At 41.2% G+C, this 25,483-nt stretch overlaps 10 protein-coding genes across 10 annotated transcripts; 7 read left to right on the top strand and 3 right to left on the bottom strand. All coding sequences in view use genetic code 12, as the record gives it.

Annotated features, from left to right (window-relative positions):
* Positions 1 to 2,888: 2,888 nt before the first annotated feature.
* Positions 2,889 to 5,735, top strand: LIG4 (DNA ligase (ATP); the record flags this gene model as incomplete). Its single annotated transcript, XM_064921307.1, has 1 exon — positions 2,889 to 5,735. One exon carries the CDS (start codon positions 2,889 to 2,891, stop codon positions 5,733 to 5,735), a length of 2,847 nt encoding a protein of 948 aa, XP_064776683.1.
* A 580-nt stretch (positions 5,736 to 6,315) lies between these two features.
* Positions 6,316 to 8,228, top strand: HGT20 (Hgt20p). The gene has a single exon (XM_064921189.1). The coding sequence runs from the start codon at positions 6,525 to 6,527 to the stop codon at positions 8,112 to 8,114; it is 1,590 nt and encodes a 529-aa protein (XP_064776682.1). The 5' UTR covers positions 6,316 to 6,524; the 3' UTR covers positions 8,115 to 8,228.
* Positions 8,229 to 8,661, bottom strand: RJT20DRAFT_7673 (uncharacterized protein). The gene has a single exon (XM_064921188.1). It carries the CDS (start codon positions 8,595 to 8,597, stop codon positions 8,343 to 8,345), a length of 255 nt encoding a protein of 84 aa, XP_064776681.1. The 5' UTR covers positions 8,598 to 8,661; the 3' UTR covers positions 8,229 to 8,342.
* An 861-nt stretch (positions 8,662 to 9,522) lies between these two features.
* RJT20DRAFT_7667 (phosphatidylinositol-specific phospholipase C) lies at positions 9,523 to 10,733 on the top strand. Its single transcript, XM_064921187.1, has one exon. The coding sequence runs from the start codon at positions 9,629 to 9,631 to the stop codon at positions 10,520 to 10,522; it is 894 nt and encodes a 297-aa protein (XP_064776680.1). The 5' UTR covers positions 9,523 to 9,628; the 3' UTR covers positions 10,523 to 10,733.
* A 239-nt stretch (positions 10,734 to 10,972) lies between these two features.
* Positions 10,973 to 12,800, top strand: SHE9 (She9p). Its single transcript, XM_064915658.1, has one exon. The coding sequence runs from the start codon at positions 11,256 to 11,258 to the stop codon at positions 12,759 to 12,761; it is 1,506 nt and encodes a 501-aa protein (XP_064776679.1). The 5' UTR covers positions 10,973 to 11,255; the 3' UTR covers positions 12,762 to 12,800.
* A 786-nt stretch (positions 12,801 to 13,586) lies between these two features.
* Positions 13,587 to 15,168, top strand: PR26 (proteasome regulatory particle base subunit). The gene has a single exon (XM_064921186.1). The coding sequence runs from the start codon at positions 13,877 to 13,879 to the stop codon at positions 15,116 to 15,118; it is 1,242 nt and encodes a 413-aa protein (XP_064776678.1). The 5' UTR covers positions 13,587 to 13,876; the 3' UTR covers positions 15,119 to 15,168.
* A 50-nt stretch (positions 15,169 to 15,218) lies between these two features.
* Positions 15,219 to 16,823, bottom strand: SMP3 (glycosylphosphatidylinositol-alpha 1,2 mannosyltransferase; the record flags this gene model as incomplete). Its single annotated transcript, XM_064918078.1, has 1 exon — positions 15,219 to 16,823. One exon carries the CDS (start codon positions 16,821 to 16,823, stop codon positions 15,219 to 15,221), a length of 1,605 nt encoding a protein of 534 aa, XP_064776677.1.
* A 2,067-nt stretch (positions 16,824 to 18,890) lies between these two features.
* On the top strand, positions 18,891 to 20,242 carry IDH2 (isocitrate dehydrogenase (NAD(+))). The gene has a single exon (XM_064916002.1). It carries the CDS (start codon positions 19,032 to 19,034, stop codon positions 20,127 to 20,129), a length of 1,098 nt encoding a protein of 365 aa, XP_064776676.1. The 5' UTR covers positions 18,891 to 19,031; the 3' UTR covers positions 20,130 to 20,242.
* A 380-nt stretch (positions 20,243 to 20,622) lies between these two features.
* Positions 20,623 to 21,369, bottom strand: ADE8 (phosphoribosylglycinamide formyltransferase; the record flags this gene model as incomplete). Its single annotated transcript, XM_064921291.1, has 1 exon — positions 20,623 to 21,369. The coding sequence occupies one exon, from the start codon at positions 21,367 to 21,369 to the stop codon at positions 20,623 to 20,625; it is 747 nt and encodes a 248-aa protein (XP_064776675.1).
* A 1,151-nt stretch (positions 21,370 to 22,520) lies between these two features.
* EFT2 (elongation factor 2) lies at positions 22,521 to 25,368 on the top strand (the record flags this gene model as incomplete). Its single annotated transcript, XM_064920085.1, has 2 exons — positions 22,521 to 22,524; positions 22,844 to 25,368. The coding sequence occupies 2 exons, from the start codon at positions 22,521 to 22,523 to the stop codon at positions 25,366 to 25,368; spliced, it is 2,529 nt and encodes an 842-aa protein (XP_064776674.1).
* Between the last annotated feature and the right edge of the window lie 115 nt (positions 25,369 to 25,483).

Below are 25,483 nucleotides of genomic sequence, written 5' to 3'. Positions count from 1 at the left end.
GGGATGTGGAATTCTTGTTTTTGGAAATATTCTTTCGTATAGCTCTATTCACTGATGGTTCCAATATTAATGTTGCAGTCGTATAGCACAGCACGCAAGCGGAATCGGAAGTCTGGCCCTCGAAAAAAAGTGGGTCGGAATAATTTGGCTCTCGGGAAAACTGGTATTTTCCAGTGAGTAGCAGAATAGCGATAGGACGGTGTTATTCAGCGATAGTGAAAACCCTGGGTGGGATTGGAAACAAGGGGTGATGATGGTGATGAAGACAAAGTAAAAGACGATGTGGCACGTCTGGGGAAGAAGATATGACGAAATTCCAGGGTAACTCGGAAATTTGATTTATAGAGCACTTCTATCCTGTTATATAGGAGTGTAGCACTAACTCAGGACTTTTTTTTTTTAACTGTGTCCGCTCTGGTAAGGGGGTGTGTGATGAGATTCGAAATGGAAGAATCACTTACACTTTTTTACTAATTGAGCCGATTCGGGAATAAATTAGGAATCGGACGTCTGATTATTATTTATGAGATGCTTGGAAATGTGGGTTCAGCTTCTTGGGTTGGAGGTATTTCTTGCGCTGGTAGTGGCGCATGGGTGTTCCAAAGGGTTGATTACACACCACAATACAGTAAAGAGATGGGAAGTTGGTATATATCCACAAGTCTATATATAGGTCTTTGCTCACAACTGTAAACAAAAACAAAAAATGGAATCAGGCTTACTCCAACATGGGTTGAAAAACGTTTCAAGGCTAGGATCTGGCTGTCATTTATACTGATTTCGGTTTACTTTTGGTGGCTTCTCGCTGTGGCCGTTTAAACATGACGTCGGGGGGTTTGCTGTATCTCCATCATTTTAGCAATTTATTTTACTGGCTTCACAGCAACGGAAAAACTGGAAAAAAGAAATCATGCGTTTGATTGTAGAGTAATCGCTGCGTCGAATTTGTATGATCTAGTAACCAGGAAGGTAGACACCAGAACTGGGATACAAATCGCAGAAAGCACAAGAATTCCGGTTTCAGCAACCCTGGTCCAAGCTTGGAATCCAAGCCCTACGGATGAGGGCACAATTCGGCAATAATACATCACTAAGAAATAATCAGCGCAGGTAGTAAAATAAATTAGAGAATCATTACTAACCCCAGTGAAGGTAATTTTTCACGGCCCAGGAACGAGCGGGTTTACTGAGCAGGAGCCTGTCACCCACGAAGGGAGCCCAGAAAATATCCACAGAATGCTCTGCGAGCGGATCCATTGGGAATAATCTTATCAGGAAAAATACGGCGATCGTTTCCACCACAATGAACGAAGAAGGGACGCTTCAGAAAAGTGCAGTGCCCGTTCGGGATTAGAACGCAGTTTGAAAGTTTAAAGGAACGGCAAGAATAAAGTGAACCCACAAGGCAAAAGCACATCCAGGTGGGCAAAAGGCAAGGCTCGGTCCCCATTCACAACTCTAAAGGTTACTCGACACGATGGTCGTCGCTTGTGGGAGTTCGTCAGCCTCTTCCGTGTCTGCTCCAGATACCACATAAAAATTGAAATTTACCAAGACTCATCGATGGTCTAAGCCTAAGCCGCCGCAACAACACTTACACAAATGCGTAAATTAGCTGTGGCCAAAAAAAAAACAATCTCATCTACAAGCACATCGTATACCGGAACGACAACTTTCAATTACGTCATTTGGAGAGGCTTGGGCAATGGCTTGGGAGCCAGTCAGTTAGCACAGAGTGGTGGTAAGTATAGAGGAGTTTGTACTAGGGGTATTGAGAATTCTTGAAGACCCTAAGAAACCGGAGCTCAAAAAAGGCTTCGAAAGACGGAGACAAAGGAGTTGGAGAATTTTGCTCCCTAATATGATTTTTTATCTTTGCTCTCGGAATGACACAGTGACGTCGATATTATCCATTGTAAATAGAACCCATTATTAGCAAAAATATAATATTTACTGGTCTCAACCTCTAACTGCTCTGCATGGGAGTTCCGTTGAAAAGCTTAATTCCAAAATGTCCCTATTTCGGACGCTGGCTATCCAATCTTGTCCCCCCATGGAGTCTTCTCCACCACCTTCATCCCCATTAGGAACAAATCTCCATGCATATTGATTGGAGACTATCTATCTGGGGTCCAGTACTTCGGGCCTGCTTTCAGTTATTGTAGCCGTTGATTGTTATCTGTGTATATTGTGAGTGTCGTAATTTGCGTCATCCCTCCGATAAGGCACACGATAATTGACCCCTCCTAAGCTCTACATACTCTCATATCATTTCTCTAACAAGGGATCTTAAACCCCTTGCGATGGAAAAAGTGCAACGCTCCACTGCACTCCACTCCACTCCAACCCTGCGAAACTCTACTAGGGCTCCAAGATTGACTTCCATTTCTTGACTACATAGCCACCGTGAGTAACTCCGCATAAGAACACTTTCTCTTTAGACCTTGTGCAGATGAACTCTGGCTCCAAGACATACCACACTATTGCTCCACAGCCGAGCCCAAACTTGCTGCGACCCACGAAATTCAAGCCTTACAACTTTCTTTCTCACCGTGTCGGGCATTCTCCAACATTCTGTAACTGTATATCATGGGGGCTTTAATCAACAGTAGCATTGCCCTTGTTTGTTGCCCTGCCACGTCAACTTCACAATCTTCTAGGAACCATCTGATTTTGCAGTTGACTCGTCGTTCCACAACCGTCTCTATTAGGCAACTATTGGAGACGCGGAAAACCCCAGATTTACTGAGCATTGCTAATTATACGTAGAGACAGCTGAACCATAGCCTTACTCTTGTAGATCCTGCTCAATTGGTAGCTGGAGTTCGTGAAAGTATACTTTGACTGATACTGATTGCATTGGGAAGAAAAAAAAACCATCAAAGGAAATGGCTTTCTTGGAAAATGTCCCCTCTCCAACTAATCACCAAGAGCCGCAATACAAGTTTTTAGTTGATGAACTCTTCACTAAACTAGATGGAGCCAACAAAACTAACTTGGGCCATTACAGAACTGTATCCGAGAAGAAGGCTGCCGTAATTGAAACCTTTATCAAGACTTTCAGGATTCATATTGGTGATGATATCTTCCCTACTGCGCGTCTCATCTTTCCTGACAAGGATGGCCGACTTTACTACATCAGAGATGTAACATTGGCAAGATTGATAGTCAAAATGTACAGAATACCACTGGAATCGGAGGATTACCAAGTATTGTATCATTGGAAACATGGATACCAAAAAGCCAAGCGATTTAGCGTTGACTCCAGCAATCTCAGAGACCTCCCGTTGAGAGCCTCTAGAATCATTGCTAATAGAAGAGAGACTACGGTTTTCAGCGATAATGACGAAGTACCCAAAAGACGTACATACTCCGTGCCAGAATTGAATGCAAAGTTGGATCTGTTGAACTATGCAAAGAAATCGAATGAACAAATAGCCATCTTAAAACCAATTCTAGACTCCGTCTCAATACCAGAAGTAAGATGGTTCTTACATATCTTGTTGAAGAAGTCCATTTTAGTACGATTTGAATCCTTCTTCCTTCAGATATGGCATCCCGATGGGGCTGCATTGTTTGAAATTTGTAATAATCTTCAAAAGACGTTCAACTATCTTCTCGACCCGTCAGTCCGCTTGAAGCCCGAAGAGTTAAATGTGCATCCAAGGTCTCCCTTCAGACCGCAACTATCCTTCAAGTTAACAAAGAATTATGACAAGTTGATCAAAGACATGGCGATCTCAGTCCCAATGGACGAAAACTTCCAAAAGATGTATAAATCCAATAACTTGCATGGTAAGTTTTACATGGAAGAGAAAATGGATGGTGATAGAATGGTGCTACACAAAGAGGGAAAGCAGTTCAAGTTTTATTCAAGACGGTTGAAAGATTACTCTTTTTTGTATGGTGAAAACTACGAAATAGGTTCCCTTACCAAGTACCTCATAGATGCTTTTCCAAAGAAGGTAGATTCTATTATTTTAGATGGTGAAATGGTCGCTTGGGATTTCAAGAGGAATGTGGTTTTACCATTTGGAACTTTAAAATCATCTGCCATCCAAGAATCTGTGAGGCAATATACTACAATTGACCAATATGAACAGCAATCTTCATATCCTTTCTTTTTGGTATTTGATGTTTTGCACATCAATGGGACTAATCTAACTAACCACCCTTTATTCTTCCGCAAGGATCTTTTGCAAAAGATTATTAATCCGATCCCCCATAGATTAGAGATTTTACCGGCTGTGTTGGGGTCGACTCCAGATGACATTAAGAACGCTATCAAGAAAGTTGTTAGTTCTCGAAGTGAGGGTATTGTAGTGAAGCATGTTCAGCTGAAATACTTTGTTGGGGAGAGAAACCCTCATTGGGTCAAAGTGAAGCCGGAATATCTAGAAAAGTTTGGAGAAAATTTGGATCTTACTGTTATAGGGAAGATTCCGGGTGTCAAAATATCATACATGTGTGGATTGAAAAACGATGATGATCAAATCTTCTACAGTTTCTGTACTTGTGGAAATGGGTTCACAGAAGAAGAGTATGACAAAATTGAGAGAATTACCCACAATAAATGGATAGCATACAAAGACCAACTACCACCATCCAAGGTCCTTAAATTTGGTAACAAGAAACCAATGCATTGGATTCATCCTCGGGATTCACTTGTACTTGAAATTAAAGCACGGTCAATTGATTGTACTATTGAAAAGACATATGCCGTTGGTACAACTTTGCATAACTTGTATTGTCGTAGCATCAGAGAAGACAAATCAATTCACGATTGCACAACAATCAGTGAATACAGAAGCCTTAAAGAAAGATATTCAACCGATGTTGAGAAATCACAATCCGCAAATAAAAAGAGAAGGGTAATGGAGAATTCTTTTGTTCAGACTAGGCAACCAAAAGCTGTGAAAGTCGAATCTGAATTGTTTAAGGGTTTTACTTTTGTTATTCTCAGTGACAAAGTGAGTGAGAATGGGGAAAGAATTTCTAGAGACGAATTGATAAATCTAGTCAAAAAGTATGGCGGAACTATTACTAATTCCTTAGACAAGTTCAGTGAGAAGCAGTATATAGTAGTAACGGAAAGGGAGCTTCCAACTTGCAAGGGGTATCTCGAAAAGGGCGTTGACTTAATTAAACCAAATTGGCTATTTGAATGTATCAACAGAAATACGGTGGTTCAACTAGAACCAATATTCATATACAATACGAAACATTGGGACCTTTTCAAGCACAAGCAGGATGAATTTGGTGATAGTTACATAATACATCAATCGATCACAGACTTAAAGAGTTGTAAGTTTTTGAAGCTAACAGATCGAGAGTTATCTGAATACAGATATGAGTTCATTGACGATTTAGAAAAGTTACAAATTCCCGTACCTCAGTGTTTCCTTTTCAATGGCGTCAAATTCCACATCATTTCACTAGAGACACTGGATTTTTCTTATCAGGATTTAAAGGATCGGATAGAGAGGTTTGGGGGTAAAGTTTTAGACAGTTATCAGGGATGCTCATTTATAGTTGTTACGAACGATGCTGAAAACCAGAATCGAAAGCTGGTCTTGAAGAAGGTCAACAACATCACTAAATCAATAAGTGATGCCTTGGAATTCGAAGGGAATGTTCTTACTACAAGAATTCCTTCCGTGGTTAGAGAGGGGTTTATAAAGCAGTGTATAAAGAGGAATGTCTTACTTGATGCGGATGACTACAAGTTTGTGTGAGTTACCGCAATATATAGGCCAATGGAGGTAATTATAGCATTATATGATACGCAATCTGCGTTGTCATGGCAGACCTCTTATCGCAGTGATTGCAAAATACTAATAGGCACCTAACGCGCAAGCCAAAACCCCAAAGCTGTACAATTCGAAATAGTCTTACGAGATTCTTCCCCTTAAGCAATTCGAGGTCGGGGCGCCGATTCGTTTCGGGACTGGACTTCTTGTTTCGTTCTTCGTGTGCAGTTTGACAGGGCAAGGTTGCTAGAGATTTCGTTGTTCCTTCGGAGTTTTCCGATGCTGCAGCAATCGATCTGATTTAGGCATTTGAGAGGTAATGCTGTTCCCCACAGTCCCCTACAACCAAATAACATTCAAGCACACGGGAACCCGGTTTCTATCCAAATTTTATACCTTTCAGTTCACCGTCACCCTGTAAATTGTCACATTGCTATCTCAACCAATACATTTCTCCATCCATATTACATCCTCTCCTCTACTACAAATACAGGGTTCTTTCTTCCCATCTTCCATTCCTGCAAGTGAAATTTCTTTTGCCCACTCATTTTTTTGTCACATTTTTTTCACATTTTAGCACATTTCTTATCTCTTCGCTTATCACATATGGAAGGGTAATGTTGATCTGGTGAACTATATACTTAGTACAGTTGATCTCGGAAAGCTGTATAGACGTGTCGTATAAACATTGACATTGAAGTTAACCGTTTTGACAGTTGCTCAGTGGACTCTATTATCACTTTCCACCGTGCTTCAGAGTAACTTTGCTGTACCATGCACACTCCAACCTCCATACATAACTTTCTCGATAAACACCATACGGTGACATTTAGTCTTGGCTGGTCCACGGCCATTGTCTGTTTAGGAACATTGCAATTCGGGTTCCATTTGGCAGAATTAAATGCCCCAGTGGACATTTTGTCATGTAAATTTCACAAACCAGGTCCTTTCCCTGACTACAATGATACCATTTGGTCGAGACATGACTTCAAGCAATGCATACCCATGTCTGAAGAAGGTATCGCGTTAATTACTACAATGTTCACTGTTGGCGGATTGGTTTCGTCGACCATCCTCGGTTCTACCTCGATCTCTACAACTTATGGTAGAAAGCACACTTGTTTGTTCAATGCTCTTTGCTTCTTTGCTGGATCATTGACCATGACTTTTGCCAACTCAGCATTTTTGCTCAACTTGGGCAGATTTTTGAGCGGGCTCGCTGCTGGTTCTGCCTTGATCATGTCTCCAATTCTTATCAACGAACTAGCTCCTGTCAACCGTCGTGGTTTATTGGGATCGTTGCTTCAGTTGGCTGTTACTGTTGGTATTTTCTTAGCTCAGGTTGTTTCTTACTTTTTCTCCAATGACCAACAGTGGAGAGTCATCTTCTTATTTGCGCTGGTATTGGGGTTGCTTCAATTTGTACTTTTATTCACTATCACTGAATCTCCAAAATGGATGGTGTTACAAGGACAGGATCACAGATCAGCAACAGACATTCTCCACACTTTGAGATCAGACAGAACTACTGTGAATTATGAAATTAACCACTGGAGACAACTCTCTGCCAATGATGGAGGCAATAAGGCTATCCAACCTTCTGAAACTTCGGCCTTACTTGAAGAGGGTGGTAACCCCGCAGAATCAATAATTCTGGAACCAGTTTCTAGATCCAGCTCAAGAAGGAGTTCCAATGACGCTCCTACTGTCACAACAAAAGACTTTATATTCGGAGCGAAGTATAGAAGCCAGTTTATCGCTATTGTTTTGATCCAAACAGCTCAACAACTCGTGGGTATGAATGCTATTGTGTACTATGGTGTCAGAATCCTTAATAATTTGTTCAACAATAAAGATTCTGGAAGTGATTATGTCTTGGTGTTAAGTTGTTCATTTTCATTTGTTAACGTGTTAAGTGCCATTGCTATCTCGCCCATTGTCGATCGTGTAGGAAGAAAGACGTTATTACAGGCCTCGATCGTTATGTGTGGAGTCTGCTCGCTTACCATTGCGGTGGGAATCATCAACCAATTCGACATTGCAGTTATTACTGCCTGCTTCGGCTTTATAATTGGGTTTTCCATTGGATTGGGACCCATTCCATTTTTGATGATCTCGGAGTTGGCAAGTCATGAAGTTGTGGGAATTGCACAATCTATTGGTACATGTACCAATTGGCTAGCCAATATACTTATTGCGTTTGCGTTCCCTATTTTGCAAAATCTTATAGGTGGATACGTTTTCTACATTTTTGTTGTTATCAGTGTGAGTTATTTCGTGGGTATGTGGCTCTTCGTTCCTGAGACCAAGGGCTTCAAGAGTTCTAAGGATGTATGGGACGGATTTATTGCATCCAAGAATTGAACTTTTGCAACATAAAAGCTACGAGAGATGAACAAGCTTTCAAAAAGAAGTTTAGGTTATACATTTACATATACTGCGATGGCTTATTAAAAACATATATAGAACGGTAAAATAGAAAAAAATAGCAGTCTATCGAAATTTTACTTAAAATGGCGACTTTTATATGAAAATAGAGTATTTGTATATAGTGCAATAAGGAAACGAAACTGTAAGTCGAGGACAATTAACTTAAAGGGAGAACAATGGAGATATGATTATAAAAGTTAAAACAGACAAAAGAAAAGAAAAAGAAAATTGAACAAAGCAGTTTTCTTCAATTACGAAAGTACGACTAAAAATACGACGCTGACTGGTAAGCAATCGATAGAAAACCATTTTGACATAAATACCCCCATGTATGAAAAAAAAGTGTAACGAACCACCAGCCATATACCATGCTGTATATAGTGCACTATATAGAACACTATACGCTATATAATACATTATACACTATACAATATATCACACTATATAAAACACTATAATAATACACAATATAATACACAATATAACACGCTACAATAATACCACATATGTACATAGACCAATTTTTAACTTAAAGATGCATCGCGTGTCTATTTTATTCATTTTTAGACACACTAGAAATGTCAAAGTCACAGCAAATACAATTCCGCACAGCCATTGAAGCAAATTCAGGTACACTAACTAACTATAGTGTAGTGTGCTCACTAAGACTTCTTTTTATGTATGTAGTTATAAGTAGTTTTATTATTAGTCTTAAGAGCACTAATGGTATTATTACTTTCTCTTTATTCTCTAATTCAATCTAAGTTAGTTAGGAATGAACCTATACCCCCTTAAAAAAATTATTAGTGGTATTATTATTGGTCTTAGTATTTATGTATATTTTATTAGTATTGGCACTAGTAATATTAAAACAGCTCACATTATAACTGTAGACCCTCCGTTCTCCTATTTAACCAATTCGACGTTTCATGTAGAGTGCCGTCTCTCACCCTTTCTCACCCTTTCTCTCCCTCAATCTCTCTTTCTCCGTAGTTTAAGCCCTCCCCGCCACCATGAAACATAACACCTTCATCCCACCTCGTCCCGTTGCCTGTCAGCCCCCTCATGTAGTGAAGCTTCTGGACTCCACCGAGAACCAACTAAATGCAGAGAAATTTCACGTCTCGTTTTATGTCATGTCCCCCGATATCCCAATTGGGCATCGGGCTCATCGGAATTCTCTCCTTAACATGAAACGACTCCATTCTTCCGCCGTCACTGGAGGTGGTTTATAAGAGCCGTGTTTCCTTCTCGGTTCTGTGTCGTCTCGTGAATTCTGTTGTTGTTCCACAATTGCACCCGACAACTCTGCACAATTTAGCGTTGACATTGACGTTGACACTTCGCAACACTGTTCGTTAATCGTTTTGGAACTATTTTTCACCAGTAAACATCGTTCTCGGTAACATTCCTACCCCACTCATCGCAACCCCATACTCATCGCTACAATGGTTAACTACAAGACTTGGTTGAAGGAAATTGACGACAACACCAGAATTTCCAAGTTGTCAATTCCAGGTACCCACAATTCCGCTGCGTGCCATACTGCTTTGCCATCTGTTCAATGCCAGGGAGAGTCTGTCACCGAACAATTGAACCACGGTGTTAGATTCTTGGATATCAGAGCCGGTAAACAATTCTTGAAGGAAGGCGATGACGCAAAGGACTTGCAAGTCATTCACGGCAAGTTCCCGGTCAAAATCCCATTCCCAAGATTGTTGAAGGATACCTTCGACGAAGTATACGATTTCTTGAACAACAACAGGTCCGAGACCGTCATTGTCTCGTTGAAGCAGGAAGGCTCTGACGACTGGGATAACGCCAACGACGAATTCGGTAACCTCATCTGGGACAAATACATCACCCCAAACAAGGACAAGTGGTACTTAAACACTGACATTCCTAAGCTTGGTGATGCCAGAGGTAAGGCCATTCTTTTCAGAAGATTTGGAGTTAACAACCAAGACAGAAGAAACCAATTCGGTTTCGATGCCGCTTCGTGGCACTACAACACTACCGACGACGACAGAGGAACCTTTGTTGTCCAGGATTTCTGTGAAGTGGAGAAGGCCGATGATATTCCAAAGAAGGTCGAGTACGTTAAGGACTTGATTAACAAGGCTAAGGACTACACCAAAGACAATGACAACAAGTTGTTTGTCAACTTCACTTCTGCTTCTAATTTCTTTGACCATGACTGCTGGCCTCAACAGATTGCCAATGCCTTGCTTCAAAGTAAGATTGAGGACTCTTTCCAAAAGGGTGTTGGTATCGTTGTTTTAGACTACGTTGAGAGCGACGACTGGATTTTGGCCAAGAAATTGGTAGACACCAACTTCTAACTGTATTTCTACGATTGCTAGATACAGCAACAACAGTCTCGGGTTTTCACTAACGACTTTATGTTTTTTTTTTCTGTGTAAGTGTGTAATTAATGAGTTAATGAAAATTATGTTATCTCAAATTCTTGGGGTATATTGGACCTGTAGTGTAGTGTAATTAGTTATGAGAGATATAGAGATGGTGATAAGTGTTTGAAAGAAGAGCAATCGTATTCATTATAAGCATTTTTACCGTGGTTGTTGGAGCTAACAGAGAATATTATCCCCTCTAACATTATAATTAATATTCACTTATTACTCGTTTCCCCATACTATCGATCCCATCCTATCAATCTCATTTTATTTCAATTAATTGTACGAGCGCTCCCAATTAGAAGACACCGTGCCATAGTTAATGTATACCCAATTACCACACTTTCAATATTTTCTTCTATATAACATTCCCAATAGCTTCAATTGGTATATATATCCACATTTCCGTTCCAATTGACATTCTAACCTTCTCCACTTTCATTCTGCCCGTCCCTACAACAGTATGAAATTTCGGCCCAAATTTTTCACTTTTGGCACCCCAAATTTTTGGCTTTGTCCGACAAGCGGTTTTCTCCAGATTTAGAAATGTAGTTGTTAGACAGTTAATGGTAAGAGAGAGGGCTATATGGAGTAAGTAGACATTGTAGAAACGTATATATAGTAGTATTCAGTGGTCAATAGTAGGTGGTTCAATGACAACATGAATAGAATTGTCACTGTGCTGTCATTAATCTGTAGAAGCCAGAAGCGTCTGTTGTTATTTGGAATACGGTTCCAGTCACAGAAGGCCAAATTTCCTGGAGTACATAGAATTGAGGATATCCAGAGCAAGAGAGAAGCCACCAGGGGGGTGCCGAAATATGACGACCCAAAACTTACCGAAATCATCGAATCGACGAACTTCGGCTCAGAAGCGATCAAGAAAAGGGCCAAAGAAGTGGAAAGAATAAAACAAAATGATGAAACACTTCGTAGAATTCAGGCAGAGCATACCCTTAGGGAGTCGAAAGAGAAGAAGACTGAAGATACTCAAGAAAAGCTGAACGAAGCGACAAAAGAGAGTCAGAATGATTCTTCAAATGATCAAATTATTAAAGAAGAGTCTGCCTCAACAGCTGAAGCTGAAGCTGGAGAAGAACCTTCTAAATCAAACAATACATACAAGGATATCAGCGAGGCCATAAAAAGGGAAATAGGCAATTTGCCTTCACAGAAAGAAGAGCTCAGAAATAAATACTACAAAAAGCTTGAAGTGACCCTTGATTCCCTTCAAGAGACAATCTTGAAAGCAACAAGATTGTTAAATGACGTTACCGGATACTCGGCTATAGAAAAATTAAAGAAAGCCATTCAAACACTCGAGACAGAACTAAAAGAAGCAAAGGATGAAGTGAAATCTTGCAAGCATAAGTATTCAGAAGCGATCCTTCGTCGTTCTGCCCTGCAACGTGAAGTTAATGATTTGTTGACCAGGAAGCACAATTGGACCGCAGGAGAACTTGAAAGATTCACAGAGTTGTACAGAAATGATCACTTGAATGAACAGCAAGAAACAGAGGCTGAGACTAAGTTAAGTGAAGCAGAGCTGAGGGCGGATGCTGTTCAGCTCAAATTGACACAGCTGATCTTAACCAGATATCACGAAGAACAAATTTGGTCTGATAAAATTAGAAGAGCATCGACTTGGGGTACTTGGTTTTTGATGGGTCTAAACGTGTTTCTTTTTATAATAGCAACATTCCTTGTCGAGCCTTGGAAGAGAAGGAAGCTCACTGCATCGTTTGAGGATAAGGTCAGACAAGTCTTGGTTGAGATTTCAGAGGCGGATGGAACAACTTTGGCCCCCATAATTGCAAAGCTCAGTCCTGAAAATGAGCCACCTTTAGAAGAAACGAGAACGGAGCATGTTGAATCTATTAAAGATGAGGCTACACCTGTTGTTGATCCTGCTGTTGATGCTGTTGATACTATAGATGTTGTTGTGAATAGAGAAGCTGTACCCTCTACGTCATACGCTCTCACATTCTCGCCTGCAACATGGTCATGGCAGGACATTAAAGCTAAGGTCTTAAGAGATTACAAGACATTGGCAGACAAAGAAATAGACACCTTGCAATTCAACAAGACCGACTTGGAGATTTTCTCGTTTGTGACGGTCTTGTTGGGGTGCACCATTGGAAGTTTACTTACCATATACTTTAAGTAGAAAGATGTATATATACAATAAAATCTGAAAAGAATGTTGGAAAGATAGTAGATGTGATTCACTTCATTAGAAAGATTTATAAGTCACTACTTCATGACTTCATACATCCATATGCGTAAGAATTCTGTAGAGATAAATAACCACCACCACGAGTTTTACCCACCTTTAGTGAAAAATATACGAATTGCTGCGAAATATTTACAAATGGAGCAAAAGGAACAAAAGGATGGTTTGTGACGAGAGCATTCGACAATAATTCAGTCATACCATCTATAGAATTCGGAATGTCCCATGGATAGAAATAAGCCCGAGCCAATAGTAAAAATACCGTTTCATATCTTCATTTTTTTAGAGAATATCAGTATAATTAAGCATTTTCAACTACTAAGGTCGCAAGTCTACCGACATTGTTCAAAGCATGGAGACGGGCTTCCAAATGAAGCACCAAACGAGTGCCCAAAAAAAGACAGCTTTTCCCCAAATAAAGTACTCCAAGCTCCGTAAACAAATAAAGATCATCTACAAGTACAAATGTATACCATCCACACAAAGTTACTACCACTTCAATTTACTAACACTCATCGTACTAACACTCAATATTTAGCACCAGACTGTCTCTCTCGCTAACGAACACTCTCACCTAACGAACACTGTCACTCTCACTACGCACTCACACTCTCACTCACTAACTCTCACTACTTTCATAGAAATGGAAGACGAGAGAATCGACTCTCTCTCAATGACCTGCACACACATTCCTCACCCACAAGTCGTGCACTTCCCAACCTCCAATCGCCACTGAATCTGAATGAGACAACAGTGTTGTTAGTGGTTACCATTAGTTACTCCCGTGAGTTGATAGTACTAGTGGAACAATTGGTGAAAAATCGTTGTGGAACTAAGTTAGATAGTGTATTAATTCTATTACGTCGAAGAAAACTGCTTTGGATCCATTGTAGTTAGGTCTAGTTGTAGTTCCATTCATCACAGTTGCTTATAATTATTATTGTTATTATTACTATTAATCTTAGTAGTATTGTTCATACTACACGCTCATAGATAATCTGGCGCCAGTCCCGTAGTATTTCCCATTGAATCATATAAATACAACCAAAATGGAAGATCCAGTACTTTTGGAGTCCCAAAACAGCTTCGCCACACCATTCAGCAAGCTCTCAAAACATAACCAGATAGAAGACTCGTCGGATGTGTACTTGAAGTTGAAAAAGTTGGAGAAAGAACTCGATCTCTTGCTCTTACAAGAAGACTACATCAAAGATGAACAGCGCCACTTAAAAAGAGAACTTGTCAGAGCGCAAGAAGAAGTGAAGAGAATCAAGTCCGTTCCCTTGGTCATCGGACAGTTCCTTGAACCTATTGATGAAAACACTGGTATCGTGTCTTCCACTACAGGCTCCAACTATGTGGTCAGAATTCTCTCCACTTTGGACAGAGAGCTCTTGAAGCCATCCTCGTCCGTTGCATTACATCGTCATTCAAACGCTTTGGTGGACATATTACCACCTGAAGCTGATTCGTCAATTTCCATTGTTGGAGATGACCAGAAACCAGATGTCACTTACGCTGACGTCGGTGGTTTGGATATGCAAAAGCAAGAAATCAGAGAAGCCGTAGAATTGCCTTTGACTCAAGGTGACTTATATTCCCAGATCGGTATTGATCCACCAAGAGGTGTATTATTGTACGGTCCACCAGGTACAGGTAAGACCATGTTGGTCAAAGCTGTCGCCAACTCGTCCACTGCTTCGTTCATCAGAATCAATGGTTCCGAATTCGTCCAGAAATACTTGGGTGAAGGTCCTAGAATGGTAAGAGACGTTTTCAGGTTAGCAAGAGAGAACTCTCCTGCAATTATTTTCATAGATGAAATAGATGCCATCGCAACAAAGAGATTCGACGCTCAAACTGGTGCCGACAGAGAAGTGCAGAGAATCTTATTGGAGTTATTGAACCAGATGGACGGTTTCGATCAGACTTCCACAGTTAAAGTCATCATGGCTACAAATAGAGCCGACACATTGGATCCAGCTTTGTTAAGACCTGGTAGATTGGACAGAAAGATTGAATTCCCATCATTGAAGGACAGAAGAGAGAGAAGACTTATTTTCTCCACAATTGCCTCTAAGATGTCCTTGGCTCCAGAAGTTGATTTGGACTCTTTGATTATAAGAAATGACCCATTGTCTGGTGCCGTTATTGCTGCAATCATGCAAGAAGCTGGTTTGAGAGCAGTCAGAAAGAATAGATACATGATCTTACAGAGCGACTTAGAAGAAGCATACACAGCGCAGGTGAAGACAGGCAGTGAGCATGACAAATTCGATTTCTACAAGTAGATGATGTTGTAATGTATATTTAATGCAGGAAGATATGAAGTAGATGCAAGAGTTGTAGATGCAGTGTATGTGGCTATACAATCTGAAGGATTGTTCGAGGTTAAAGAAGTTCATAAATTCCTAATCCAGGTCTCAAACTTTCTATATCGCTGAAATCCAAATGGTCCATATCGAGATGATAGGTGTAAGACCATGTTTCATTGAATGCTAAAGATTCATTTTTGAAAACTTTATTGAAAGAGGCAACTGGAGTCACGAGATAGATTGTGCTAGTATTCTGAGTAGCCTTTAATTCAGTAAGAAAGTTTAATATCTTGTCCTCGTCAGATCCCATTAAATCGAAAAGATAGTTAGTCTTAGAACTATCTAAGGTGTACCCTTCGGCAAAGGTCTCATCATTCAAAGTTATAGCTTGGAGTGTATTTTCTTTGTATCCCAAGATCCAAGTGGGAGGAGAGTAAGTTCTCCACCATACTTGAATAGTATTGTGCAGAGGGTCCGATTGGAAGTTTTCAGCATGGAAGTGGTCCAATGCTGGAATAACGCCACCCTGGTGGAATACTCCCATCAAAATCGCAAAACTTGCGTTGAAAATGTACCACAGATTCATGAGGATAGAACCCCAAGTTGACTTTTTGGTGTCTCCCTCCTTTTTACTTGAAAAAGAATAGAGGTCGAAACAACAACAGGCTAAAGGCACAATTGGCATCAAGAATCTGAGTTCCTGATGCGGTATAACCGATAGGACAAGAATTGCACTCGCCATGCTCAAGAATGGAGTAGTTTTCCAATATGACGTCTTTAACAAGAATAATATTCCCGGTCCCAATATCTGTGGTAAGTTCACTAATATGTGTGTATAATAAGGATGAATACCATGTTGAGATAAGTTTGAATAGTTCGAGTTGTAGACAAGATTATTTAATGGAGTAATGATATAGGAATTGATATTGAGAGGAGCAGAGGCTATCTCCTTTAAACTCTTGCCGAAGGATATACTATCTACGAGTATAAGGGAAATGGTGGGAAGTAGGAAACCTATTGCCAAGTGGAATGTCTTAATTTTGTGAGACCAAAGGTACTGGAACACGAACCAAAATGGCAAGATAATGAATGCAGGGAAAGTAACCCTATTAAATGTACCAACTGATATGATGGCTCCAAGCCAGATCAAGCTCCAATGATGGTTCTCGTCTTCTTCTTTCGTTTCGTTGGATAAACGTAGGTTGTTAATGATTAGCACGGAAAGTATAACCAAATAGGTCTCTATGCTATTGGAAAACAAGTGCGATTGGTGAACCAACGTGACAAAGGAACAAATAGTGAAGTAAACTCCCTTTATTCTTTCTGGTTTTGTTGGAAGCAATCTGTAGATGCACATATCAGTGATTATCCATCCAAGAATGACATTTTGCAATCGTAATATATACCAGATTTGAAGTGGAGAAAAGTCCAAATTGAGAAACTTGATTGCGTAGAGAACTGGTCCGTACAACAAATACAATACTCCAATGCTTCTTGCGGGGTCTTTTGAACTAAACTCCCAAGGAACATTCGTAGAATAATTGAATATTCTGTTGGTTAGCACCTCCAATGTCTGAAAATGTTCATCTGGATGAATGTATGAATTAGACAACGCAAAGTAAAAGCGGAGACCTAGTAGCACAAAGTAAAATTGCCTCCATGACAAGTAGGCACCTGCCATTTCAGGTGTTTTTTTAGTCCTTTTTGTTTGAATCAAAGGAATAGTAATATATTTATAGGTATTCCTAAACACGTCTTGATTATACATTTTTCATAATGGTCAGTACACGACTTTTCATTAGTTTATGGGTTTGGGTTCTTAACTGATGAAGTGGTGGTGAAAGGTGATACGAAGGTGGGTTGGGCTGTTATATGATACAATTTGATGTGATAGGAAGGAAAACACTTAAATAAAAAAATAGTAAAAAATGTGGTTTAAGTATTGATATTACTGCTATTAATAAATTCTTGCTATTGTTGTGTGAATAGTTGAAAGGGAATATTTTACAGAATTAGCAGTGTAGTTGACAATTTGACAATTTGATTAGAATTTAATGTTTAAAATAGAATGAAGAGAAGGACAAGTTGTCTAGAATAATGTACATTCTCATGGTTTCTTTAGTTGCGAGAGCAGCTGATATATAACCAAAATTGTTATTCCTTTCTACTTTATACCGTCTGAACTTTTTTTGCAGCAATTCGAGATCTCAACTTGCAATTGAGATATGTGAAAAGAATTATTTAAAGAGGTGACTGAGGAGAATGGTATATCAGCAGAATATGACTTCGTTCAGTATCGCTTTACTATAAGAAACTACATGACTACAAAGGAGGTTGTTACTTCCCCTTTCTAAAGTAGGTAAAGGCAGTAAATAAAAGCACGCACCACAAGATGTATGCTGATAAACAAAATGCCTTCATAATTTACTTTCAATACTTTCTTACAAGAAGATTACTCGTAAAACTAACAGACCATCCCATGAGGAATTCAAAATGTGGACCAATATATCAGTGTTGTCGATATAATTCCCAGTATATTCTAATATCTTTCCCTGTCGCTGCTTCGTTTTGCAGTCACCATTTTTACTGCATTTTCAACTTTCTTCCTAAAGAGTATCCGACTCAGGATATAAGCGTCTCATCCCATTCTATCCGATAACTCAAATCAAGATATATCCTCATACCATGCCCCGCCTTGTTATATGGAACCATCCATGCCTACACCCTTTGGGTGCAAATCACTTAAAACTACTGTCCTTCACAAAAGTAGCTCCTCTTCAGTACTGCGATCCCCTCCCTCATCGCGAGCCCAATTTATTATTAAGGAACAATTTCATCTGTCGAGCTCACCTCGCTTCTTGCAATTGCCCCAAAGTCAACGAGGGCAATTGAAAGTAATATTACCTATTACTACTAATAACCCAAAAAATACCGATGTTTCACCATAATTACTGAATTTTAATTGTTAACACTCTCTGTGCCAATACTTCTGCATCCCTATTCGTCCTCGTTCTAACGCCCCATCGGCCAAAATTTTCAATACCAACACCGATATATTCCGGGTCACGTGATCTCATCCCATCTCGTCGATTTCCGGGCATTTTTCGCGGTCGGCTCGGAGTCGCTCCCAAGTCCGTAACCCAATCAAAAGTTGTTCGGAACCGACAGGGCTGCCTCCGACATCACAACCGTGGCTGCTGATTGGCCAATCACTCCGTTTCTCGTTCTCCATCGATTAGCAGCTCCGCGACATCTGCCATTGAATCAGAGTGCTTTACCGGAATAATATCTCTCAATCATCGCCAGGAGTCCGTCTTTTCCAGAGGGTGATCTGTAGTAGATAAGTTAAAATTAGTGTATGTAGAGGGAATATTCGTCTCAAGTTATGGAGTACCGTAAAGGATGCATTCAACCTTCAATTTGTCGTTACCAAGTCATACAGTTATGATGTTACGGACTGGAAGGTTATTGTATATCTCTACCATTCTAGCTCTCTATTTCTACATCTCTATCTCTTTATCTAAAATTCATTGACTCCCCCTCACTCTCTCCATCTCTCTACCTTGAGAATCTCTCACTATCTTACATCGTACTCTCACACACACATCACTCTCACTCACTCTCACTCTCACAAAAATCTCACTCACTCTCTCACTCTCTCCGTCCCTCCTACACTCCTACACTCCTACTGCTCACTGGCTCTGGCTCTTCGTAGTGCCTCGTAGTGATCCCTAATTTTGTCTCGCCAAAATTTTCAGTTGGTGAGGATTTTATAAATTAGCGACATCTTCTTTTGTTCTTGTTCCCAGTAGCAGTCTTCACTTGTTGTCCAAGTTGTTTGTAGAGCAGTGTCCCCTTTCCAACACCATAGAACCCCCAATACTCCACGATGTTGAGACAATTCGCCAGATCGTCCCCAATTGCCCCAAGATTCGCCAGAACCTACATTGCCGGTCAATTCACCGGTAAGAAGAACGCCAACGGTACCTACACCGTGACCTTGATCGAGGGTGACGGTATCGGAGTGGAAATCTCCCAGGCCGTCAAGGAGATCTACGCTGCCGCCAACGTCCCAATTGAATGGGAGCCTGTTGATGTCACTCCTTTGTTGATTGACGGTAAGACCACCTTGCCTCAAGCCGCCGTTGACTCCGTTAACAAGAACTTGGTTGCATTGAAGGGACCTTTGGCCACCCCAGTCGGTAAGGGTCACACCTCGATGAACTTGACCTTGAGAAGAACCTTCAACTTGTTCGCCAACGTCCGTCCATGTAAGTCGATCGTCGGTTACGACACCCCATACAAGAACGTCGACACCGTGCTTATCAGAGAAAACACCGAAGGTGAGTACTCTGGTATCGAGCACACCATTGTCCCAGGTGTCGTCCAATCCATCAAGTTGATCACCAAGCCAGCTTCCGAGAAGGTCATCAGATACGGTTTCGAATACGCCAAGTCCATCAACAAGCCACACATCTTGGTCGTCCACAAGGCCTCTATCATGAAGTTGTCCGATGGTTTGTTCGTCAGCACCGCCAAGGAGATCGCTAAGGAATACCCAGACGTTAAGCTCGACTTCGAGTTGTTGGATAACACTTCCCTTAAATTGACTGCCGACCCTAACGAGTACAAGGATGTTGTCATGGTTATGCCAAACTTGTACGGTGACATTATGTCTGATTTGTCCTCTGGTTTGATTGGTGGTTTGGGTTTGACCCCATCCGGTAACATGGGTAACATGGTCTCTATCTTCGAGGCCGTCCACGGTTCTGCTCCAGACATTGCTGGTAAGAACTTGGCTAACCCAACTGCTTTGTTGTTGTCTTCTTGTATGATGTTGAGACACATGTCCTTGAACGCTGATGCTGACAAGATCGAGAACGCCGTGTTGAAGACCATTGCTTCTGGTCCAGAGAACAGAACCGGTGACTTGAAGGGTACTGCTTCTACTCAGCACTTCACAAAGCAAGTTATTGCTAACTTGTAAGTTGATTCCATTGCATAACCGCATGCCTTTTCCATCATCATAAAATCAATTACGTTTATATGTCGTCTGTATAACCTCTTCCTATATACTTTTGCAATACATCATATATTTATAAGACGGTGGGTCGAGTAGATCAAAGTAGGTGAGGAGAAGAGTAGATTAGAATATCTTTAATATGGGCCAATGGAGATGATGATACAAATAGTACAATGGGAAGAGTTACAACTTGATATGTTATATATTTCACTCCATGGCCAACTCTACCAATGAGTTTTATAAATAGTTATCAATTCACTACAAGTAAAGTAGTTACACGATATTCACAATGGGCTTCTTTCGATCTGTTTCACTTTATACTTTCATCTTTTAACTTACAAATTTATGCTTATGTCACCATCACTCTTCTTTAAATGCATGTATTTCTCATATCTATACTACACTGGATTCGTTAATCCTAGTTGATTAGATCTTGTCAGATCTCAATCTTCAAAAGTTACTCTTTCTCCAGGGAAATAGATAACTTAGAAAGTTCCTCTTCCACATCGCTTGATTTTTCTTTCAAGCTTGACTTTTCCTTCAATGTCTTCAATATGATATTTGTACCTTCTACAATGGCTACATGCTCTACAGCATGTACTCTGTCCTCGTATTGCTCCAAGGTTTCGTCCTTCTTGAGGTCCAACTCTTTCACAAGAATTGGTGATCCTCTATCTACTTCAGCAATTACTCTATGAATCATGACTCCTCCCTTGGTGATTTCACCATCTTGACCTGCCTTCCATGCTCTGTCAATGGCATGGGTTCCGTCAAATGCTCCAGGCAATGCGGGATGCAAATTAATGATGGTGATACCAGCCTTTTCTAATGGAGTTAACACAGCGGGTGAAAGAATTAACATCCACCCAGCACATACTATCAATTGAGGCTTGATGTAGTCTTTTACTGGCTCTCCATCTGTGGATCCGTAGATAAGCAAGTTAGCCAAGTCTTTGTTAAACTGTTCTCTTTTAGCTTTACGCTCTGCTATTTGATCTTTAGTAGTTCCTTTGTAATAGTTCTTCAAAATATGGGTCTTAGTTGCAATTCCAGCCTCAGAAGCTCTCTTCAATCCAAATGCTGTCTCGCTGGAAGAGATTACCTGAGTGATGGTTCCATCCAACTTTCCAGCTTTTTCAGCATCGATGAGGGCCTGTAAGTTCGTTCCAGAGCCCGATATTAACACGGTTATGGTTACGGACATGATGCTGCAATGTTAAGGACTACGAATTACTACTTCCAACTTAGCAACGTTCCACGAACCTTACAAATACCATAGATATTCATAATTTTTCATCTACTCCATACTAGACAGTATATAAGAGAAGAGTAGCATTATTAGATTTTTGACTCCGGAGTCACGTGATTTGAATCATGTAATAAAAACAACGTGATAAAAACAACGTGACACAACTTTTAGCCCAACTCTCAATCTTTTTTATTTGGCATTCGGCTGAGGCCTTTGAGAGAGAAGGCGATCTGGACGAGATGGGGATTTTTTTTTGACATCAGTGATGAATTCAGGTTCCAGTGCGTGCGACATTTTTATGCTTCGTTGTTGCAGGGGAAGGGTTGGCACGCACACGACCGGTCATTCTGAAAAATTTTCCTGGTTAGAGATAAGCGTATGATTTGGAGTGGGTTTTAGAATAGTGGTATTTTGAATGACTGGAGAGGAGGCGAGATATCTCGTGGTGAGTCATTTCCAGTGCAGTGGAACTGATTTCTCATGAGAGGGTGCAATATACCAAAAATTCTGTGCAATTGGCTAATGGTTCTTCTGCCTATCTTAGAGGGTGGGGGGTTTTCGCTACTTCGTAAAACTTGAGTGTCCGGGTAACACCTGCCTGTCAATTGAAGTGCATATATTGTCCTCGCGTAAATTGGGGACCGGTCCCAAATATACTCTATATTACCTAATTTTTTCCTAAATAATTACGTAACATAATCGTTGATGCTTACATAATCACAAATCACTACCCCCACTGCAGCCTCGCATTCTCATTCCCATGTAGCTGGAATTCTCTGTTCCTATGCAGTCCGCCCATCCCTCTATCCCCCATCTTTGTACAACGCATCACCTTCCTCACCCTCAAGCGTCGTAGTTTCCTGTCTCAAAACATCACTCACTCCCTGTCTCACTGGCAGTCTCAGTCTCATTGCATCTCCCAATTCTCACTTTTCCCACTGTCTCACTCTGGTTCTCTCTCATTACAATGTCGCATGTCGTGCCATCCCAGTCCCCTCGTGCTGGACGTCTGGCGTTAGTAAAAAAAGGTTTTTCATTCCCACTTTTTTCTTTGTCAGTTTTAGAGGGTTCTGGTCAGCAAACGTTCAAACCAATAACTATTCAAAATGGGTATGTACTAGATGTAGAGTCAAGCTGTGGGATGGATCCCATGAAGAATTGAAGGAAATAGACGATGAATTGGCCAAGTTGGTTTGCCCTCTTGGCCAGTCTTTTTACACGCCGTCTACTCTCCTTGATCAGATGAGTGAGAAAAAATTTTCTCAATTGTCAGCGAGCTACAAGACAAGCAGAGCCTGGTGGAAAGAGACACTAGAACATGGCAATATGGGAGGAAATCAAGGATGGGGATTGGGATCCGTATCGTAGCCGTCGAATTGAAATGGTACGCCAAAAAATGCCGTATAATTGCAATTACTAACTGTTTTAGTCGCTTTCACTATTGAACAAATCCGTGAGTTGATGGACAAGGTTACCAATGTGCGTAACATGTCCGTCATTGCTCACGTCGATCACGGTAAGTCCACACTTACCGATTCCTTGGTCCAGAGAGCTGGTATCATTTCCGCTGCCAAGGCCGGTGAAGCCAGATTCACTGACACCAGAAAGGATGAACAAGAGAGAGGTATTACTATCAAGTCCACCGCTATCTCTTTGTACGCTTCCATGACTGACGATGATGTCAAGGAAATCAAGCAAAAGACTGAGGGTAACTCTTTCTTGATCAACTTGATCGACTCTCCAGGTCACGTTGACTTCTCCTCTGAAGTTACCGCTGCTTTGCGTGTTACCGACGGTGCTTTGGTCGTCGTCGACTGTGTTGAAGGTGTTTGTGTCCAAACCGAGACTGTCTTGAGACAAGCCTTGGGTGAGAGAATTAAGCCTGTTGTCATTATCAACAAGGTTGACAGAGCTCTTTTAGAATTGCAAGTCACCAAGGAGGACTTGTACCAATCCTTTGCCAGAACTGTTGAATCCGTCAACGTTATCATTGCTACTTACGTCGATGAAGCTTTGGGTGACTCTCAAGTCTACCCAGACAAGGGTACCGTTGCTTTCGGTTCCGGTTTGCACGGTTGGGCTTTCACTGTCAGACAATTCGCCACCAGATACTCCAAGAAGTTCGGTGTCGACAGACTCAAGATGATGGAGAGATTGTGGGGTGACTCTTACTTCAACCCAAAGACCAAGAGGTGGACTACTAAGGACAAGGACGCTGATGGAAAGACTCTCGAGAGAGCTTTCAACATGTTCGTTCTTGACCCAATCTTCCGTTTGTTCGCTGCTATCATGAACTTCAAGAAGGATGAAATCCCAGCTTTGTTAGAGAAGTTGGAGATCGTCCTTAAGGGTGAAGAAAAGGAACTCGAAGGTAAGGCTTTATTGAAGGTCGTTATGAGAAAGTTCTTGCCAGCTGCTGACGCTTTGTTGGAAATGATCGTCATTCACTTGCCATCCCCAGTTACCGCTCAATTCTACAGAGCTGAGACCCTTTACGAGGGTCCATCTGACGATGCTTCCTGTAACGCCATCAGAAACTGTGACCCTAAGGCTGACTTGATGTTGTACGTCTCCAAGATGGTCCCAACCTCCGACAAGGGTAGATTCTACGCCTTCGGTCGTGTTTTCGCTGGTACTGTTAAGTCTGGTCAAAAGGTCAGAATTCAAGGTCCAAACTACCAAGTCGGTAAGAAGGAGGACTTGTTCGTCAAGGCTATCCAAAGAACCGTCTTGATGATGGGACGTTTCGTCGAAGCCATCGATGACTGTCCAGCCGGTAACATTGTCGGTTTGGTTGGTATTGACCAGTTCTTGTTGAAGTCTGGTACAATCACCACCAACGAGGCCTCCCACAACATGAAGGTCATGAAGTTCTCTGTCTCCCCAGTCGTGCAAGTTGCCGTTGAGGTCAAGAACGCTAACGACTTGCCAAAGTTGGTCGAAGGTCTTAAGAGATTGTCCAAGTCTGACCCATGTGTCTTATGTACCATGAACGAGTCCGGTGAACACATTGTTGCTGGTACAGGTGAATTGCACTTGGAAATTTGTTTGTCCGATTTGGAAAACGACCACGCTGGTGTTCCATTGAGAATCTCTCCTCCAGTCGTCTCTTACAGAGAAACCGTTGAGAGTGAATCTTCCATGGTCGCTTTATCTAAGTCTCCAAACAAGCACAACAGAATCTACGTCAAGGCTCAGCCAATCGACGAAGAAGTCTCCCTCGATATCGAATCCGGTGTTATCAACCCAAGAGATGATTTCAAGGCCAGAGCCAGAATCTTGGCTGACAAGCACGGTTGGGATGTCGGTGATGCTAGAAAGATCTGGTGTTTCGGTCCAGATGGTAACGGTCCAAACTTGGTTGTTGACCAAACTAAGGCCGTCCAATACTTGAACGAAATCAAGGATTCCGTTGTTGCTGCTTTCCAATGGGCTACCAAGGAAGGTCCAGTTGTTGGTGAAAACGTCAGATCCGTCAGAGTTAACATCTTGGATGTTACCTTGCACGCTGATGCTATCCACAGAGGTGGTGGTCAAATCATCCCAACCATGAGAAGAGTTACCTATGCTTCCATGTTGTTGGCTCAACCAGCCATCCAAGAGCCAATCTTCTTGGTTGAAATCCAATGTCCAGAAAACGCCATTGGTGGTATCTACTCCGTTCTTAACAAGAAGAGAGGTCAAGTCATCTCTGAAGAGCAAAGACCAGGTACTCCATTGTTCACTGTCAAGGCTTACTTGCCAGTTAACGAGTCCTTCGGTTTCACCGGTGAATTGAGACAAGCCACTGGTGGTCAAGCTTTCCCACAATTGATTTTCGACCATTGGTCTATCTTGCCAGGTGATGTCACTGACCCCGCCTCTAAGCCAGGTCTCGTTGTCAAGGAGAAGAGAGTCAGACAAGGTTTGAAGCCAGAAGTCCCAGGTTACGAAGAATACTACGACAAATTATAAGAGTGCTAGTCAAGAGAAAACATATACTGTTCTTTTTTGTTAATCTGTTATTATAGTCATTTTTTTATAAACTGTTGTCCTCTCTAGTCTAAATATACTTTATATTATATCAAAG

The sequence above is a fragment of the Scheffersomyces xylosifermentans genome (genome assembly GCF_036884685.1).
Source record: "Scheffersomyces xylosifermentans strain CBS 12540 chromosome Unknown RJT20scaffold_1, whole genome shotgun sequence".
NCBI lineage: Eukaryota > Fungi > Ascomycota > Pichiomycetes > Serinales > Debaryomycetaceae > Scheffersomyces > Scheffersomyces xylosifermentans.
The sequence above is the reverse complement of the archived record's forward strand: the minus strand, read 5'-3'. Positions and strand labels throughout refer to the sequence as shown.